We start from the raw sequence: 18120 nt of genomic DNA, 5'->3' as shown, positions 1-18120 counted from the left end.
ACTATTTATTCGCATAACAGTCACATTCTAGATTTCGATAAAACATCAATGTAAATATGGTCCATTTAATAGTTCCATATCAATGTATACAGATAAAGAATATCATGCCAAATTTTCAGAAAGATTGCCAATTAAATTTTTTTTTTCTCCCTGTAAAACGAGTTTGAAAAGTTCAACAGCATATTTCTCAAGTTGAAGAAAACTGACATGGGACGCTTAAGCGAATAGGGGCAAATTACCCATTGCTCTATTTTCTATAATCACAGTAGCCATTTACGAAATCATGCACTAAGCGGGTCTCATATGCGTAGAAACCACCAAATAAGTGCTGTATTTCTCGGCATAACTGACCCTCAAAGCTATTTCCATGTTCATGGCCGCATTTGTGGGCGAAAATTTAGAGCGATTCCAATGAAATTAAATATTATGAATGGTTCTGTGATGTAATATTCTTAAATTTTCGATCGGTAGGTCGTCAGCACCGAAAATTAGGGTTTAATTTCAAATGCCATTTTCTAGACTGCCTTTTTTTGAATTTGGTACAAGCATGCGTAGAACGGCAGTATTGTCGTCAAGCTTTTCTATATTCTAGCTTATTTACGAGGAAGTTTTCTTCATACAGATTGTCACAGATTGTCACCAACTGTGAATACAAATAATTCGCATTATATTCAAATACAAGCACCAATATACATAGAGGTTTATTTCTCTAAATGCATGATATCAAATGAATTGATGGAAATTGAAATTCATTCCCCTAGAGAACAATTTCTACCTTCGCAATGTGTTTCACATTACATTTTATAATGTTTATCACTACCACCGCTAGTTAAAGTAATCTAGGTTTAGACAACTTTCAAAATCAATGAAAAACGTAAAAAAACTGAAATCTGTGACTTCAATTTCCAAAAAAAATAATGTGTAAAATATAAATTAGGGTAAATCACTACTTGGGCCTATGGACCCGGTTCCCGGCTCACTGTACAGAAAACTAATGATTTAAACTGTTTGGAAGTCGTAGGTTTATGGTTGATAATTTTTAAAAAGTCTCCCATTTATTTGTTAAAAACTTGTTTTACTCCTAATTGATTCAATTGTAGAAAATAAAAATGTAGAATTCAAAATTTCACTCTCCGATGCCACACCACTGAGCCGGAGTGATTCTTTCCACTTTTACAAAACGGTATTATCGAATAAACACCTACCTGAAAATCGTCACAGTGCTTGATACAACCATTGCATGAAGCTGTTAATCACCACACCATAATTCTAAACACCCGCACTTCAATTATTCTTATTTGTTCGTTTCACTAGAACTTATTTAAACATACTAGAATACATTTTAAAATGTATTCACAAACCGAACAAAAATTCACCTCGGCCCAAGAACTTCTAGCCGCACCGTGCTGCCAAAAGGCCAGGATTATAAAAATGATACTTCATCGTTAATAGGAAAATTGTCTAATATGTTGACGTTATCATGTTATTTATAGTTCTCTCGATTTTAAAAGGTGAAATAAATATTGTTTCAAAGTATTTGGAAGAAATTTGGATGAGTTTATATATCTTCGCAACGAAATAAAATGATTATGAATAATACCATCTGGCATCTTGTTGTCGTGGAACGTGCATATTTTTGTTTACATCGCATTTTCTACCGTCCTGAGAGAGAATGAGAGTAAAATGTTGAGAGATTGAGTGAAATTTTGCTTAGGCCGGGAAATGGTTTTTGTATGCCGGATTGGGAATCGCTATGACTGAAATGAGTGCTGCACCTCGTTAATTTAAATTAAATAAAAGCTTCTTTGAACGATATTTAGCACGAATAGCTATTTTTTAAGCAGAAGTGAACCCCAATGCAGTATTATACAGCCTACAAATTTCAAAAAAGTTGCTTCCTGTCATAAATATCAATTAAATAATGCAGTCGTACGCATGTTAGGCCGGGAATGGGGTAAGAAACCCTAGTTCATTCTTTTATAGCAGCGAGTTCATTGACTCATTTGGGACGTTACAAAATTTATTTTTAGCTTTTGTTCTCACTTTCGATCGTTTTTTGATGTAAACTACGTCTAAGGGCAATGAAAACAGATACTAAGGTATGGAAATCCATATACTGTGTGCGTGCCTTTCGTGTATGGCGAAAAGTCTTTCACTACTGCATTCGAACGAGCTCCCATAAGAAGCCGTGCAAATATGTACGTCACCATTTACTGTTTACATTTTTCAACATACATTGATACACTTGCATTTGGTCTTCTTCCTCACCTTCTATCTATTCTCATTGTTCTAAGGAGAAAACTCGGATACATGATGACAAATGAAAATTACCGAATTCGAGACCTGCGGGGGCAGCAGGAACTTTGTCCAAGGGCTTGACGACCCCTCCCCATGGCCCCAGCGAGTTAGACCGGGACCATCGTCCCTAACCTCTAATCCCAAGGCGTTAAGGTGAGTTACGGCGGCGTCCAAAAATGGCAGCCACAATGGCCGTGCTATCCCTCACCTCGCGTTTTTGCTCGCACAAATGTGAATATTTAGGCGGTTAGCACATCTGGAAACCATTTTTTCGTGTATGCTGCAAGTGAGCAAAGGTGAAAAACTACTTTCCGTTTATGTCTGTCGTTTACTTTTCGAGTTATGTGCCCTTCAAAGCGCTATGTAGAATTTTAATTGGACTCCAACGCGATTCACCTTAAGCGACCCGTGCCGAGGGGATGCATGGCCAGGGGGGTGAAATAATAAGCTAGGCCTTTAACGGAGCCTGTGGGGTACCTGGGCACCCTCCACAGTAATTGTCCCTTACCGCGTCATGCTGGGCTCTAGCGTGGTGGACCTCTTTTCCCGAGCAACACTGACGTCGCCAGCTATTGTTATTTGGTGGGGCACCACTTGGTGCAAGGACAATACCCTATGAGAACAATGGTGTGAATGCATCGTGTGGTGCCCTACCTCTGTCTCCGCCAGTGCCGAGCAACTCGTGGGACCAAAATGGAAAACCAAGGCAATTCTTCAACTAGTGGTAGTAGTGTAGGCGACAACCCCTTCGCAAGAGGTGGGTTGTTCAGGTCTCCGCCTAGGAGGCCAGAGGCAATAGTCGGGAGCTCAGTGCGCAGCGCTAGCGTGGGTCACTTAACCATCTCCCAGGCTCCGGTAGCTCCGGTAGGTAGCTCCGGTAGCTCCGGTAGAGATTATAGACGGCCCATGGCTTGTGAAAGCGATGAACCGCAAACGCGATGGGCTTTCGGCCTTCGAGGTGGCGACGGAACAGCTGGACGCCTTCAACGACTATGCGTCATCGAAGCATAATATCAGTAAGGAACTCAAGGGGAACTTGCTGAAACTTCGAAAGTCGATGTTGGACGCCAAGCTGGAAACGGCGGTCGGGACGGCCAAGTGCGAACCCGTGAAATCTGTGGAGTCGAGGTCTATCCAGACTGAGGCCCAAGGATTCGCGGATTTGGGCAAGGTCGAATCGACCGAGGGCGTGCCAGCGAAGACGGTAGTGCCAAAGTCTACCCAGACTGAGGCTCAAGTATTCGCGGGCACGTCGGGGGTGACTGCTCCAACGGAGCAGACACAAAAACGAGGGAGACAGTCTCCAGGGGATGAGCTCCCTGGGGCCGCTCCAAAACGCGGAGGGTTACTACCCCGAACAAGGGTAGTGGGGCTGGGAAGCTGAACCCCGGCCAGGTACCTCCAAACCGGGGGAGGAAAGACCTGGAAAGGTCCGTCCACCCAGGAAAGACGGTGGTAAGGGGTTACGGCAGGCTGAGAGCTCTCAGCCGCATCAGACCAGGGAAATAGAGAGGGATGACGCCTCCTGGACCCTGGTCAAGAAAAAGAGAAAACCGAAGACGTCAAGGGCCGAAAAGAAGGCCCAGGCGAATGAGGGTAGCAAGAAGTCTAGGGTAGGCGCCAATCGCTCCAGGGGCGATGCCCTAGTCATCAAAACGGACGAGGCTAAGTACTCGGACGTCTTGAAGGCGATGAGAAGTGACGTCAAGCTCGGTGAACTCGGCGCCGACGTACGTCGAATAAGACGTACCCGAATGGGCGAGATGATCCTCGAGCTAAAGCGGGGCGTCTCGCAAAAAGGCGCCGCCTACAAGAAGTTGGCGGAGGAAGTCCTAGGCGAGACGGTCAAGTTAGGGAGCGCCAAGGTGGGGTGGTCGGTATGCCCTGTGGGCATATATAAGCAACCCGAAGTTTGTTTCAAGTGCCTGGAACCGGGGCACAAGCAATGGGACTGCAAAGGCCCTGACAGAAGCAAGCTCTGTCGACGCTGCGGATTGGAGGGACATAAGGCACAATGCTGCACGAACCCTCCCAACTGTTTGATCTGTTCCAGATAAGCTGCGGACAGCCCCATGGGGGGTTCGAAGTGCCCGGCGTTTAAGCGTGCTGCAAAATCACAGTGCAGGTAACGCAGCTAAACCTGAACCACTGTGATGCAGCCCAGCAACTGCTGTGTCAGACAGTTGCTGAATGGGGGACGGATATCGCCATCATAGCAGATCCTTACCGGGTACCCGCCAGGAACGTTAATTGGGTCACCGATGGGTCTAAAATGACGGCGATATGGACAACGGGGAAATACCCAGTCCAAGAGTTGGTGTCTTCGACACACGAGGGCTTCGTCATTGCCAAAATTAACAGGGTCTTCTTCGGCAGCTGCTATGCGCCTCCTCGATGGTCGATCGACCAGTTCGGTCGAATGCTAGATTGTTTGACGGCTAACTTGACGGGGCGTAGGCCGGTGGTGATAGCGGGGGACTTCAACGCTTGGGCCGTGGAATGGGGAAGCCGATCCACGAATCAACGGGGGCAGATCCTGCTGGAATCACTGGCCATGTTGGATGTGGACTTGGCTAATGTCGGTACCAAAAGTACCTACAGCTGGAACGGGGCCGAGTCGATTATCGACGTTACGTTCTGGAGACCTGGCCAAACGAGTAGTTCGAGCTGGAGGGTAGATGATGGCTACACTCACAGCGACCACCTGATGGTTCGCTACAGTATCGACTATACGACCAGCATTCAGCGGACGGAATAAAGGGGCGAGGCCTAGCCCTCGTATGTGGAAGACATCATACTTCGACGACGAGGTGCGCAGGTTTAGAGGAAACGGCGAAACACGTGTTGTTCGTGTGCCCACGTTTTCGCACAATGCGTGACCACATGCTTGCCACATGTGGTCTGGACACTACCCCGGACAACCTAGTCCGGAGTATGTGTAAAGATGAAGTTGGCTGGAACGCCGTTTTATCGGCTATCGTCCAAATCGTCTCGGAGCTACACAGAAGGTAGCGCGTGGACTCGAGGAATGGCTAGTTTAGGCGCAAATAAGAGGTGGTCCAAGGGTTCGGAGTCGGCTTCATGGGTCATACCGGTGCCCTGTGATCGAACTCGATCCTTTCATCGAACAAGTGGCCGCGTGAAGAACAACATGGTATCGTCGCTTTCGTGGCGTCGGTCAACCGGGCGGGTTCCGAGCCCGAGGACGGAAAGGGGTCCTCGTCAAGGCTGGGGCAGGCGTAGGCACTGCGTCGGCAAGTCGCTCTGTGTGCTGGCGAATAGGCCCTATCGCAGAGAGGTCAATTCTAGACCAACATTTGAAAAGGGGGTAACAGCCAAAATTTATTCCTTCTGATTCTTCGTCTACATATATAGCTCTATGTGGACGAAAAATCAGAAGAAATAAATTTTGGCTGTTACGCCCTTTTCAAATGTTGGTCTAGAATTTGGGGTGCACGCGGCATCATCATTCAGTCATCAGTCGTGCAGAGGGAAGCAGGCGCGAAGTCGACCCTTCCCACCTTCCGAGGACATAGGGCGTGGTAAGGCCACCTGGAAAGCCGGCAATGCGCTGGCACGATACCATGGTGTTCTTCTAAAAAAGCGCGGCACCTCGAGGGTGCGTTATGCACTGGCCCCCCTTTGAAGCATTACTTTCTGGTTGTACCGAAGGGACGATGGGCTTGGCGGCAATGGAAACGGTTTAACGGGTCGGGGATGCAGTCCTGCCTCCCTCGTTTGCTGTTGGAGGTGGCCCCTAACCCCGCACTTCCTGGACAACCCAGGATGTCTGTTGAGCAGATTCTCCCTCCATTGCTTAGGAAGAAAAAAAATTCGAGACTTCTCGCGTAACATTTGAAAAGGGCCTACAGCCAAAACGTAAACATTGAGAAAATGCCGTTCGAAAAAAATGCATCAGAATTTCTATTCCTATTTCCCAGGTTTATGACATTTAGAGTAGCAAAAACTCCTAAAAGCACATAATCAACACTATCTATCCATCCATAACCTTAATTGCATCGAAAACATGCAAAAATGTGTCGAAATCGTTAAAATAAAATTTAAAGTCTATTTTCATTTTTTTCTCCGGAATAGGCCTTCTTGATAAGTCATTCTGCATTTGGTTGTCATTCATAGACCCTTTGTTTATGGCATTTTTCGAAAGTAAACACGGGATAAGGCTTTTCGGGAGGGGAAATTTTCTCTCTCCGAGGTCGGGCCGATGACGGTTCGGGAAAAATTTCCGTTATCGGCCCGAAGTTGGAGAAGGCTTATCCCAGACAGAAAAAAACGAGTGGCTTGGCCGTTTTTTAGGGTGGACCTACACATATTTTGAAAATAACACGTTGTAGGCCCAATCAAAAATTAGTTTTTTCTAAGTAATTTAATTGAAGATGCGGAATATTTTTATACTATTAGTAGCTACTAGAGGATACTATCGAAGGGTGTTAAAATTGAATTTGTTTACTTTTCATTGTAGGCCCTAATCAATTGTTAAGCGAGACTTGCTCGAAATTAGGATAGATTTCAAACGCTAATAGCATAAATAAACAGACATAACACATTAAACATTTACTCATCAAATTCATCGTCGTTCAAACACTAGCGACATCTAGCGCCACGAGTGATCGATTGGCCAACTAATGATTATTTGAATTGCCCAGTAAATCAGTGAACGATGGAAATTTGACGAGTGTTATGTCTGTTTATATGTGCTAATAGCTCCTTTATCTCTCAATGGATTTTCGAGATTTTATTATCAATCGAATAGGAAACTCTCCAGCAATTTTTTAAGCCTAATGGAACTATTGATTACGAAGGTAAAAAAATTCCAAATCCTTACCAATCCAGATAAATTTCAGAGTTTCGTTGCGACCGCCGTCTGCGGTTGATTCTTGCGCTCTACTTGAATGCGGTGATTCGCACAAAAGTGCAACAATAGAACCAGAGCAATGATCGCGTTCGGAACAAAAAAGTAGTGTTTATGAAAAAGTGTTACAGATGCTGGACATGTTCATGTAAGCAAGAGGTGATTATTATAATTGACTAGTTTATTTGTGGACGCAGTAGCGCCCGTGACAAGTGTTTTTTTTTTCTCGATATAAACGATTCATTAAGTCATGCATTAAAAAAATCAAAATTTTCAACATGTGTTGTGTGTGATTTTTTCATCGAATGCTGTGTCTGGTTGTCACTGGTTTTGTTTTCTGCATCTGATAGTAAAAAAGAGTTGACGAGTGTCAAATATTTTGTTTTTTTTTGTGGGAATTTCCCCGCGTGCTGCGTCTGGTTGGCTAGTCACAGGACAGACAAACAGGGCTATTATAATTGATGATGATTATCAACTTTATAAACAAGGTTATCTTACTATTTAGACAGCATCCCTTTAAAATAACACTTCAAACGCATTTAATCGCCATTTAATAGGCAATTTGAGATGCAATAATCACTCTAAGGGCCAATTTCTTCACCTCCGCCTATTTCTTAAGCGGTGCATACTAGACTGGCCCAGGAAACAAAAAGTTGTCTAATTCCACGGGGCACCCCCCAGGATTGTGTCTTTTGGTGAGGAAATCAATCTCTGAAAATTTCAGCTCAATCGCTTGTTGCATAAGCTGGCGCATTTGAATTGAAGTTTGTATGGGGATTTCAGCCAAAATGTATAGAAAAATACACCTCCGTCACTCATTCTATCTGGAAATTGGTTCTGATTGCTCGATTGACCTCAGAATTGCAAAAACGGCAGTTGGTATGCTACAGAACAATTTCACAGAACATTGTATGATGATTAAATGAACTTTTATATAGGTTTCGGCTGATACGATTCGATCAATAAATCAAAAAATACACAATTCAGCTCCTAATAAATCAGCCGAAAACTATATAAAAGTTCTTTTAATCATCTTACAATGTTCTGTGAAATTGTTCTGTAGCATACCAACTGCCGTTTTTGCAATTCTGAGGTCAATCGAGCAATCAGAACCAATTTCCAGATCGAATGAGTGACGGAGGTGTATTTTCCTATACATTTTGGCTGAAATCCCCATACAAACTTCAATTCAAATGCGCCAGCTTATGCAACAAGCGATTGAGCTGAAATTTTCAGAGATTGATTTTCTCACCCAAAGACACAATTCTGGGGGGTGCCCCGTGCAATTCGACAACATTTTTTTCTCCCCATACTAAGCTGGGCCAGTCTAGTGCATACTCATACGTTTAAACATGGTTTAGCGCCTAAGCAAAGGTGAAGAAATTGGCCCTAAGGGTCAATTTCTTCACCTTTGCTTAGGCGCTAAACCAGGTTTAAACGTATGGGTAAGCACCGCTTAAGAGTTAAGCGAAGGTGAATAAATTGGCCCTAAGGACCGATTTCTTCACCTCCGCTTAGTGCTTGAACCAGGTTTAAACGTATGGGTAAGCACCGCTTAAGAGTTAAGCGGAGGTGAAGAAATTGGCCCTAAGGGCCAATTTCTTCACCTCCGCTTAACTCTTAAGCGGTGCTTACCCATACGCTTAAACCTGGTTTAAGCACTAAGCGGAGGTGAAGAAATCGGCCCTAAGTCGAATAACAGTCGGAAAAAGGCATCATCAACACCATTTTCATATAGTGAGTAACGCCAATTTTGAAATGAACCTCGCTACCTCCCGACCCCATATATCCAACATCCCAATGGTTGTAATTTGACTAAGCACGCATCACTATGGGGGATCCCCATACAAGCGAGCGGTCAAAAATAAAATTGGACTTTTAAAGTGATTTTCCACTTAGTTTTAGCTGTGTATGGTCGAAATAGCATGAATATACAATTTCCAACCCCCCCCCCCTTTGGGGATCGTCTATGAATTACGTAATTATTTTTTTCATAGGTTCGATTAACGTGACAAAGCAAACCTATTTGGGAAGTTGAAATTTCGTGCGTTTTCTTAAGGAGAAGGAAGGGGCTGTACAAAACTAAGTTCAGCAATTTATGGACATTATGGCGGCGATCATGTTAAATGACATTAATTTCATGACATTCCGTGATATTTTTTGTTCTCACTCTCATGCCTCACAATTTGTATTTAGAACAATTTGTTTGACAAAGTCCTAGGTTCTGAAGGATCATAAAGCATTAAATGTTAATCAAATAATCAGAATTGAAAATAACTTTTGAAAAAGGGTATTAGCAAATTAGAAATCGCAATCCCATGACATTTTACGTGTACAAGTTATTCAAAAATGAGATTAATATATTCTCAAAAATGTGGACATTCATTGTGGAATGTAAGAATGCTCCATTCTTCCGAAAAGCAAAATTCTTTTAATTTAAATAACAACACTATTTGAATTACTTTTGATTTGTTTTCATGATTTCTACAAGTTATATACAGCATCATTCTTTTCTGTGTCAAGGTTTAAGTCTTCAATGATATTTTCTTCAATTCCATCAACGATGGAAGATGAGATAAATTCATCTAAAGTATTAGAAGATAAAGAACTTTTGAAAATCTTCAAATATTACAAAATTACGCATGGCATAAGAATAACTAAGTGAAAAATTTTTTCCAACGTCTCCTCGTTATCCAAATCGAGCTTAAAATGGATCTGATTCATGTAAGGCACGAAGGAAAATGTCAACATTTGCCTCTCTTGATCATTTTCTTGCATTATGAGTTCTAAATTTCTTCAACTGTTTATATTGACTTTCCGCTGGTTGTTCAGCCAGTGAACCTCAAAGTGTAGATGAGTGAATAAATATTTCCCTACCATTAGCCAGACATTCATGAACACTAGCAGGAATTTCATACGCTCCGTTCTAACTAAGATATTGTTCGTCTTTACTTTTGCAATAAACATGTCGGGAATTATTGATTCCAGGAGATTTATAAATATTTACATATTATGAAATCTCATATTTAGTTCTCCATCAGTAGCTAATGAATAGCTCAGAAAATTAGGTTTAGAGAATGACTCAAACCACTCAAGCCCCAAACGCATTTCAGCGGAATGGCGACGGAAACGGTAAAATTTGACAGGAAATATATGAGCGAACTGTTAAATCCTTCCGTTACCGTTGTGCTGCATTGCATTGGGGGTTTTATTCATTTACTCCTTTGAAAAGTTAATTAAATGAGCTCAAATGGTTATAAATAAAGTCGAAGTTATTACCAATAAATGTATTTTGACCATACCCTTTGAGCGCATAGTTCAGTCTGACCCATTTTCAATAGGAAACGATGGGACTAGATTTCCCGTCGAATGAAACTTGTTGCGAGAAAATCGGACACAAATAAGTGTCTAAATGGCGATTGCGTTCTTTTGCGCACATACATACAGACGCGCATGCACACACATACAGACATCACCTCAATTCTTCGCGCTGAGTTAGTTGATATATACCACTAGGGGTCTCCGGGCCTTCTATCAAACATTCGTTTTTGGAATGAGCATTAACCTTGGAGTACGAGAGAGGCAAAACACGGTAAAAAACAAATGAAAAAAATCAGAGTGACTTAACTCTGTTAATTGCAAATACTGGCAAGAAATTCTTTCGGGACATTTTAGTCGAAGCTTTGTCCTTGATGTGTATCATAAAAGAACCTGGGGATTCCTGAGGAAAAAAAGTTCTTCACTATCAAAGTTGAAAATAGCGTCGTTTTTGAAAAATATTGCTTCCGCATTTTTTCAATTTTTTCACAGTGTAACCATTAGTTTTTGCACACCATTTAAAAGCTTATACAATAACCTTTGTGATGATGTATTAACATTGAAGAAAAAACATTGAAAAATATTTCAATAAATAGTTGAAAATAAAATATTTTTTCAGAAAATTTGCTAACTTTTTTACCCATTTCTGACTTTGCCACCTTATATCTTTGGAACTAGTGCACCTAGAGACTTCAAATTCAGAATTTCTCTTAATTAGAGTATTGACAATGGAGAGAAAATATTTTAAAATAATTCGGAAGACATGACATTTTCGATTAATGACCGCCCGAAATCCTATAGTGAGACGGTTGTAACGAAACTCTGAAATTTTCCTGGGTTGATAAAAAATTGAATTTTCAATGTTTTAACGTTGATAATCAATAGTTCCAGTTCCATCAATAGTTCACATATGGGTTTAACAACATTGTAAATTAATGTCCAAGTGAAAGTCGAGTGGTTTAATTCCCGGAAATAGGCAATTAACTATAATTGAACTGAATTTTCGATTGTATGTCGTACCCCAGAAACCCATTGCCCAGAAAGTGATTCCCCAGAAATTAATTCCCCTGAATGCACTACTCCCCAGAAAACCATTCCAGAATAGCTCCACATCCCCCGAAAGACATTCCTCAAAATGTCCTAATATCCAGAATACCATACCCCAGAATGCACCATTTCCTACATTTGACTAAATACCACAAAAAAAAGTTCGTATTAATACTAAATATGAACGGGGCTACCCCAAATGGCATAATGCCAGGTGGCATGATGCCGTTGGGCATAAGTCCGTTTGGCATAATGCCATTTGGCATACCGAGTTGAATGACCAGGAGCCATTTGGCATGAAGACCATTTTACCAGTGGCGTTTCCCTAACCTCAATCTACCTGTGCACTGAGTTTAAATTTAAGGAATTGGTGTGCGAAAATGCCTAGAATAACTAGATTTTAATTAGTATAACCGACTCTGATAATTTTACTTTCCATTTGGGCTATTAAAATTTTCACTTTTTGGGTCAGTGCACAGGTAAAAAGTGAGGTTACGCGACGCCACTGCATTTTACATAACGATCGTTTGGCAAGAAAAATAGTCATAATGATTTTAGGGCATTTGGCATAACGACCATTTGGCGTACAAATTAAAATAATCATAAAAACTCTAGGCAGAACCACAGAGAAACAGACGTCTCACTTGGAACAAAATGCAATCAAAATCATTGTTGCGGAAACATTGCCGCCCAATGCTAAAATCACTGTGTGTGGCCAAGCGGCAACCAGATGGCGGTAGTGAGCAAACGTCAAACACAAGCGAAACCGATGGAAGCGCCATCGGTGGCCGATTGACCAGCTACAAAAATTTAAATCAATCGTTAAAAAGGTGAACTATGGAACATGTGTTGAGTGAGACGTCTGTTTGTCTGTGGCAGAACCACTGCGTAAATTTTAATTTTATTTTTTTTTAATGAAGAAATGATGTGCCTTATTCCTGAAAAATTGTAATTTTTCAATTTTTTTTTTCAAATGCGTACTTTGAATGGAGGAATGATCTAGTCATTAGATTTCTTCCAACCAAATACGTGCATGCTTTCTCGTTATAAGGAGAAATCGTGAGCTTTAAAAGATGGAATCATCAGGTCATTTTATCTTATTCCGTTCGAATGCGTAGAAAAGAAATCATATACGTTTCGACTCTTGCGATCTTTTAAAAAATGGATCATCTAGTCTTTTGCCTTCTTTCGGAAAATCGTACTTTTGAAGGGGCCATTTACTCTTTTGCCCTTTTTCGGGCAAATGCATACTTTTAAAGGAGTCATCTAATCTTTTGCTTCATCCATAGACAATGCGAACTTTTAAAGAAGGAGTCATCTACTGCATTATCCCAGGCAAATGCGTACTTTAAAAAAAAAAATGAGTCATTTACTCTTTTGCCTTTTCTTCCTGGCAAATGCATACTTTTGAAGAAGCAGTTATCTACTCGTTTGCCTTTTTCCGGGCAAACGCATACTTTTAAAGAATGAGTCATTTACTCTTTTGTCTTATATAAGAATATTCCAGGTAAATACATACTTCTAAAAATGAAAATCATGTATTCTTACGACCCACTGCATTTCATACTCTTTTCAACGATTATGCGAAATGGTCATTATGCCAAATAGTCGTTATGCCAAATGGCCTCGAGGTACCCAACAAATTATGCCAAATGGCCTTTAGACATTTACGTCGCTATGCCAAATGGCATTATGCCAAACGGCCATATGGGCTTCCCCCAATATGAACAATGAGCACAATGAATTATATGCTCCTTCGTATTATATGTGAGCCCTAACAATCAAATCAAATGGGCTCCATTCCGGGCAAATGCGTGCTTTAAAAGAAGACAGCATATGTCGTGTTGCCTTATTCCGAGCAAATGCGTACTTCAATAAAAGTATTTTCGAATAGAAATATAGCATCTAGTGTTTTTAATTTATATAAATGACAGCGAAAGACATAGTTTTTTTTAGACTGATACCTTTTTCTGGGGAACGGGTCATTCTGGGTTTTTGGTTTCTGGGGAATGGGCCATTCGGGTTTTTTTTCTGGGGAATGGGTCATCCTGGGGATTTCTTTTCGGGGAAATGGTGCATTCTGGGGAATATCATTCTGGAGAATTGGTCGTTCTGGGAAATGGAATTCTGGGAAATACCATTCTGGGGGACTGATTCTGGGGATGGGTCACCCTGTATCCGAGTCTTCCCCTTAGACGTAGTTTACGTCAAAAAGGCTAACGAACAACCGACGTATATCTCTGATACGGAAGATGGTCTCTCTCGAAATTGAGGAAGACCTTTGCAGCAAATAAGAGTTCATACAACATGACATCTCATCCTCGTCTGACGAAATAATAGATGAGAACAAAACAGAAGGAACATTTGCGTAGATTACAACCAGTTTCATTTTTAGTCTGGAACCGCAACCTGTAAAGATGGATAAGAGTCCGCATCCGCCATGAAAACCTTGCTAAAACGAATCGAATCTCAATCGTATGACAACTTCAGTATATCCCATCAGAACATCAACGGAAGCTACAGGGGTTAGACAAAAAGGTTGAGATAGGTAAAATTGTGTCGAAATTCAAATCATCATAACTTTGCGATCAAGACCATCAGAACCGGACGTTTTTCTAGTATACTGTTGCTCTAGTATACCTGCAGAACCTAAGATTGGTCCTTGGCCACCGGAGATGTTTCGGGTTTTCCGAAGGTATGTTCAAGATGCATTTTTTCCACTGCTTGTAAATTTATGTGAAGTTCACTTTCATCATATTTTATGCTTTCTCCAAAAACTAGAACTAATATGCCGACTAATGGTGACTGTAGATTGAGAATCCATCAAAACTACGCAGAGATATGGCCAGTTCCGTAAAAACGGTTCCGAGAATATGATGAAATGATAACAGATCGGAATAATTCAAATATGGGTATCTATCTTCGTTGCTTTGCGAGACGATGATTACAGAAACATTTCCAGAATGATAGTGTCCACTGCCACCCTTATAGCAGGTTCCAAGGGCCTTCCAGGAGGGGCCGGTTTTGGCACCATCTGGAACTATGCATATATGGGTGTCAAAATTCATGTTTTCCCAAGACGATCAATATAGGATCTTTATTAAAGATACATTATGATGACTGTAAGACTCTCTGGTCAACTTGTAACAGGTTCCGGGTGTTCTGCGAAAGTGACATTTGTTCAAGGTGTATGGCCAATCCCGTACCGATTTTACAAAATTTGCCATATCTTTGCGTATACCTAACGGATTTTCGATCTGCAGCCAGCATTGATCAGCATATTAGTTCTAGTTTCCAGGCAGTGTACAAAACATGAAAGCAGTAAACGTCAGATAAAACAAAAAGCAGAAGAAAAAATGCATTTTTAACACATCCTCGGAAAACCCGGAACATCTCCGGTGGCCAAGGGCCAATCTGAGGTTTTGCATGGGGACAGTATACTAGAAGAGTTTCCGCGTCCGAAGGACCCGATTTCATCGAAATCGGATCGTTCTACGCAAAGTTTTGTTGATTTTAACTTCGACAAAATTTTGCCTATCTCAACTTTTTGTCTAACCCCTGTATAACGCGAGCACAAAGGATAAGACCTCGGGCAGTCGGAGTACCATTAATGCGGAAGCTACCCAGCAAGACGGTTGTAGGTCAATGCCCAGAATACCAATCCCCAGAATCAGTTCACCAGAATGGTATTTCCCAGAATTCCATTTACCAGAACGATCAATTCTCTAGAATGATATTCCCCAGAATGTACTATTTCCCCGAAAAGAAATCCCCAGAATGACCCATTCCCCAGAAACCAAAAACCCAGAATGATCCGTTCTCCAGAAAAAAGTATCAGTCTAAAAAACTATGTCTTTCGCTGTCATTTCTATAAATTATAAATACCAGATACTATATTTCTATTCAAAAATACTTATATTGAAGCACGCATTTGCCCGGAATAAGGCAAAACGACATATGCTGTATTCTTTTTGAAGCACGCATTTGCCCGGAATGGAGCCCATTTGATTTGTTTGTTAAGGTTCACATATAATACGAAGGAGCAGATAATTCATTATGTTCATTGTTCATATTGGGGAAGACCATATGGCATAAAACCGTTTGGCATAACGACTTAAATGTCTAAAGGCCGTTTGACATAATTTGTTGGGTACCTCGAGGTCATTTGGCATAATGAACATTTGGCATAATCGTTGAAAAAGTATCAAATGCAATGGGTCATAAGAATATATGATTTCCATTCTTAGAAGTAGATGACTCCTTCTTTAAAGTATGCGTTTGCCCGGAAAAAAGGCAAACGAGTAGATAATTACTTCTTCAAAAGTATGCATTTGCCCGGAAATAGGCAAAAGAGTAGATGACTCATTTTTTAAAAGTACGCATTTGCCAGGTATAATACAAAAGATTAGATGATTCCTTCTTTAAAAGTATACATTCGCCCGGAATAAGGCAAATAGTAGATGACTCCTTCTAAAAGTACGCATTTGCCCGGGATGAAGCAAAAGAGTAGATTACTCCTTCTTTAAAAGTATGCATTTACCCTAAAAAAGGCAAAAGAGTAGATGACTTCTTTAAAAGCATGCATTTGCCCTGAAAAGGGCAAAAGAGTAAATGACCGCTTCAAAAGTACGCCTTTTTCCGAAAGAAGGCAGAAGACTAGATGATCCATTTTTTAAGAGATCGCAAAAGTCGAAATGTATATGATTTCTTTTCAACGCATACGAACCGAATAAGATATATGACCTGATGATTCCATCTTTTAAAGCTCACGATTTCTCCTTATAACGAGGAAGCATGCACGCATTTGATTGGAAGAAATCCTAGAGTTTTTATGAATTTTTCAATTTGTATGCCAAATTGTCATTATACCAAATGGTCGTTATGCTAAATGTCCCTAAAATCATTATGACTATTTTTCTTGTCAAACGATCGTTATGTCAAATGGTCTTTATGCCGAATGTCATTATGCCAAACGCACTTATACCAAACGGACTTATGCCAAACGAGTATTTAGTATATATTTAGTATTAATACGAACTTTTTTTAGTGGTATTTAGTCAAATCTAGAAAATGGTGCATTCTGGGGTATGGTATGCTGGGGAATGTCTTTCGGGGGATGGGGGCATTCTGGGAAATGTCTTTCTGGGGATTGTGGTATTCTGGGGAATGGCTTTCTGGGGAATAGTGCATTCAGGGGAATTAATTTCTGGGGAATCACTTTCTGAGCAATGGGTTTCTGGGGTATGACATACAATCAGCAAGACCATTAGACATGTATCAATAATGATTCGATGCCTGTCAAAAATGATCTTGCTCTGCTTAATTAGCGTTAAATTCCGAAAAGGAGACAGACCCTCAACAATAAAATAATAATTATTAAACATATTGACTCGTGGTTACCACCCGTGTTAAAGTAGGCAATACAAATGAACATAAAATGGACGGGGTTCTGCCAAACCGCACCAAGCGGCCTTTTGACTGACTTGTGATATTTTGTTCGTAAAAGGAATATGGGAATCATTTCATATCAATTCATACGCACATTTGTTTCAATTAAATCTGTTAATCGAATTGGACAGAAAAATTGGTGCTTTATCGTTGGCGCTTGGTGCGCGAATTAGCAAAACCCCGTTCATATATGTAGGTACTTTTCTTGGCTTGTACAATAGAGTATACACTCACCTAACGGCGATGCACTGATTGACAAAGCATCCTGATCCTGTTGTTGAATAAAATCATACTCTCCATAGCCTCCATCTGTAGACCCATCGTCGAAATCCTCATCAAGAGTTATTTGCTCCGGATCCATAAGTAACTAATCTCGTTCCCAATCTCAATTAGAGCTACCTTTTCACTTGCTCTTCCACGTTACTTTGCGCGACACACCTTTTGGACACTCAAAATAATGACTCTTCTCGATAGTTACGACAGTAGAATGTAAACAAAATCTACTTTCCGAATCCAGCACAATATATTCTTCACCCCAAAACATTGTTTATATTGATTATTCACTTTTATAATTCGCCAAGTTGGTCAGTTCCACTGGCTTTCGACTCAGCTTCGCACTTTTTTTTTCTTAAGCCACTCACTCAGGATTCGATGAGTATATCCGGTCACAACACTTACTATCAAGTTTTTTCTCTTCTCAACACTTTAGAAATCGCCATGAAAATATTTACTAAATATAATCGCTTCCGCGAACTTGGCAGCAGCCCGCATCAACCACCGAAATCCAAAGCGCTTCCGCTGGTGCCGACCGCGGTGATCTCAACAATCGCTTCGTTGTGGACGATGGTAGACCACTTTTGCTGCTGCTTCTGCGACCAGGATGACGACGGCAACAAGAAGAAGACCATGGTCGCCGCCATTGTTGATTGGGAGATTTTTTCACTGGTTTCACCCCGATTTTGAAAACGCAATTTTCGCCCCGAAACGGTCCGGTCCCGGGCCACAAGTAACATCAAACACGAGCGGGTAACCGGCGGAAAGAAATGCACGTATTTTGACTACATTTTACGAACGGTTTCACTGCACTTTTATCGCACAAATTTGCGTCGCGGAACCAAAGCACAGACGTTTTCGGGGAA

The 18120-nt window shown here is 41.1% G+C and overlaps 1 protein-coding gene across 7 annotated transcripts in view; it reads right to left on the bottom strand.

The window, feature by feature from the left end:
* LOC134224651 (histone-lysine N-methyltransferase 2C-like) overlaps positions 1-18120 on the bottom strand; it is a 108411-nt gene extending 90291 nt beyond the window's left edge. For all 7 annotated transcript variants that reach the window (XM_062704127.1, XM_062704130.1, XM_062704131.1 and 4 more), the window contains exon 1: positions 17216-18120. In XM_062704127.1, coding sequence (XP_062560111.1) covers positions 17216-17342 — 127 coding nt within the window. In that variant the 5' untranslated portion in view covers positions 17343-18120. The remainder of the gene's footprint in view (positions 1-17215) is intronic.

Source organism: Armigeres subalbatus, chromosome 3 (genome assembly GCF_024139115.2).
Source record: "Armigeres subalbatus isolate Guangzhou_Male chromosome 3, GZ_Asu_2, whole genome shotgun sequence".
Taxonomy (NCBI): Eukaryota; Metazoa; Arthropoda; class Insecta; order Diptera; family Culicidae; genus Armigeres; species Armigeres subalbatus.
Note: the sequence above shows the minus strand (reverse complement) of the source record. Positions and strands in the feature narration are given on the sequence as shown.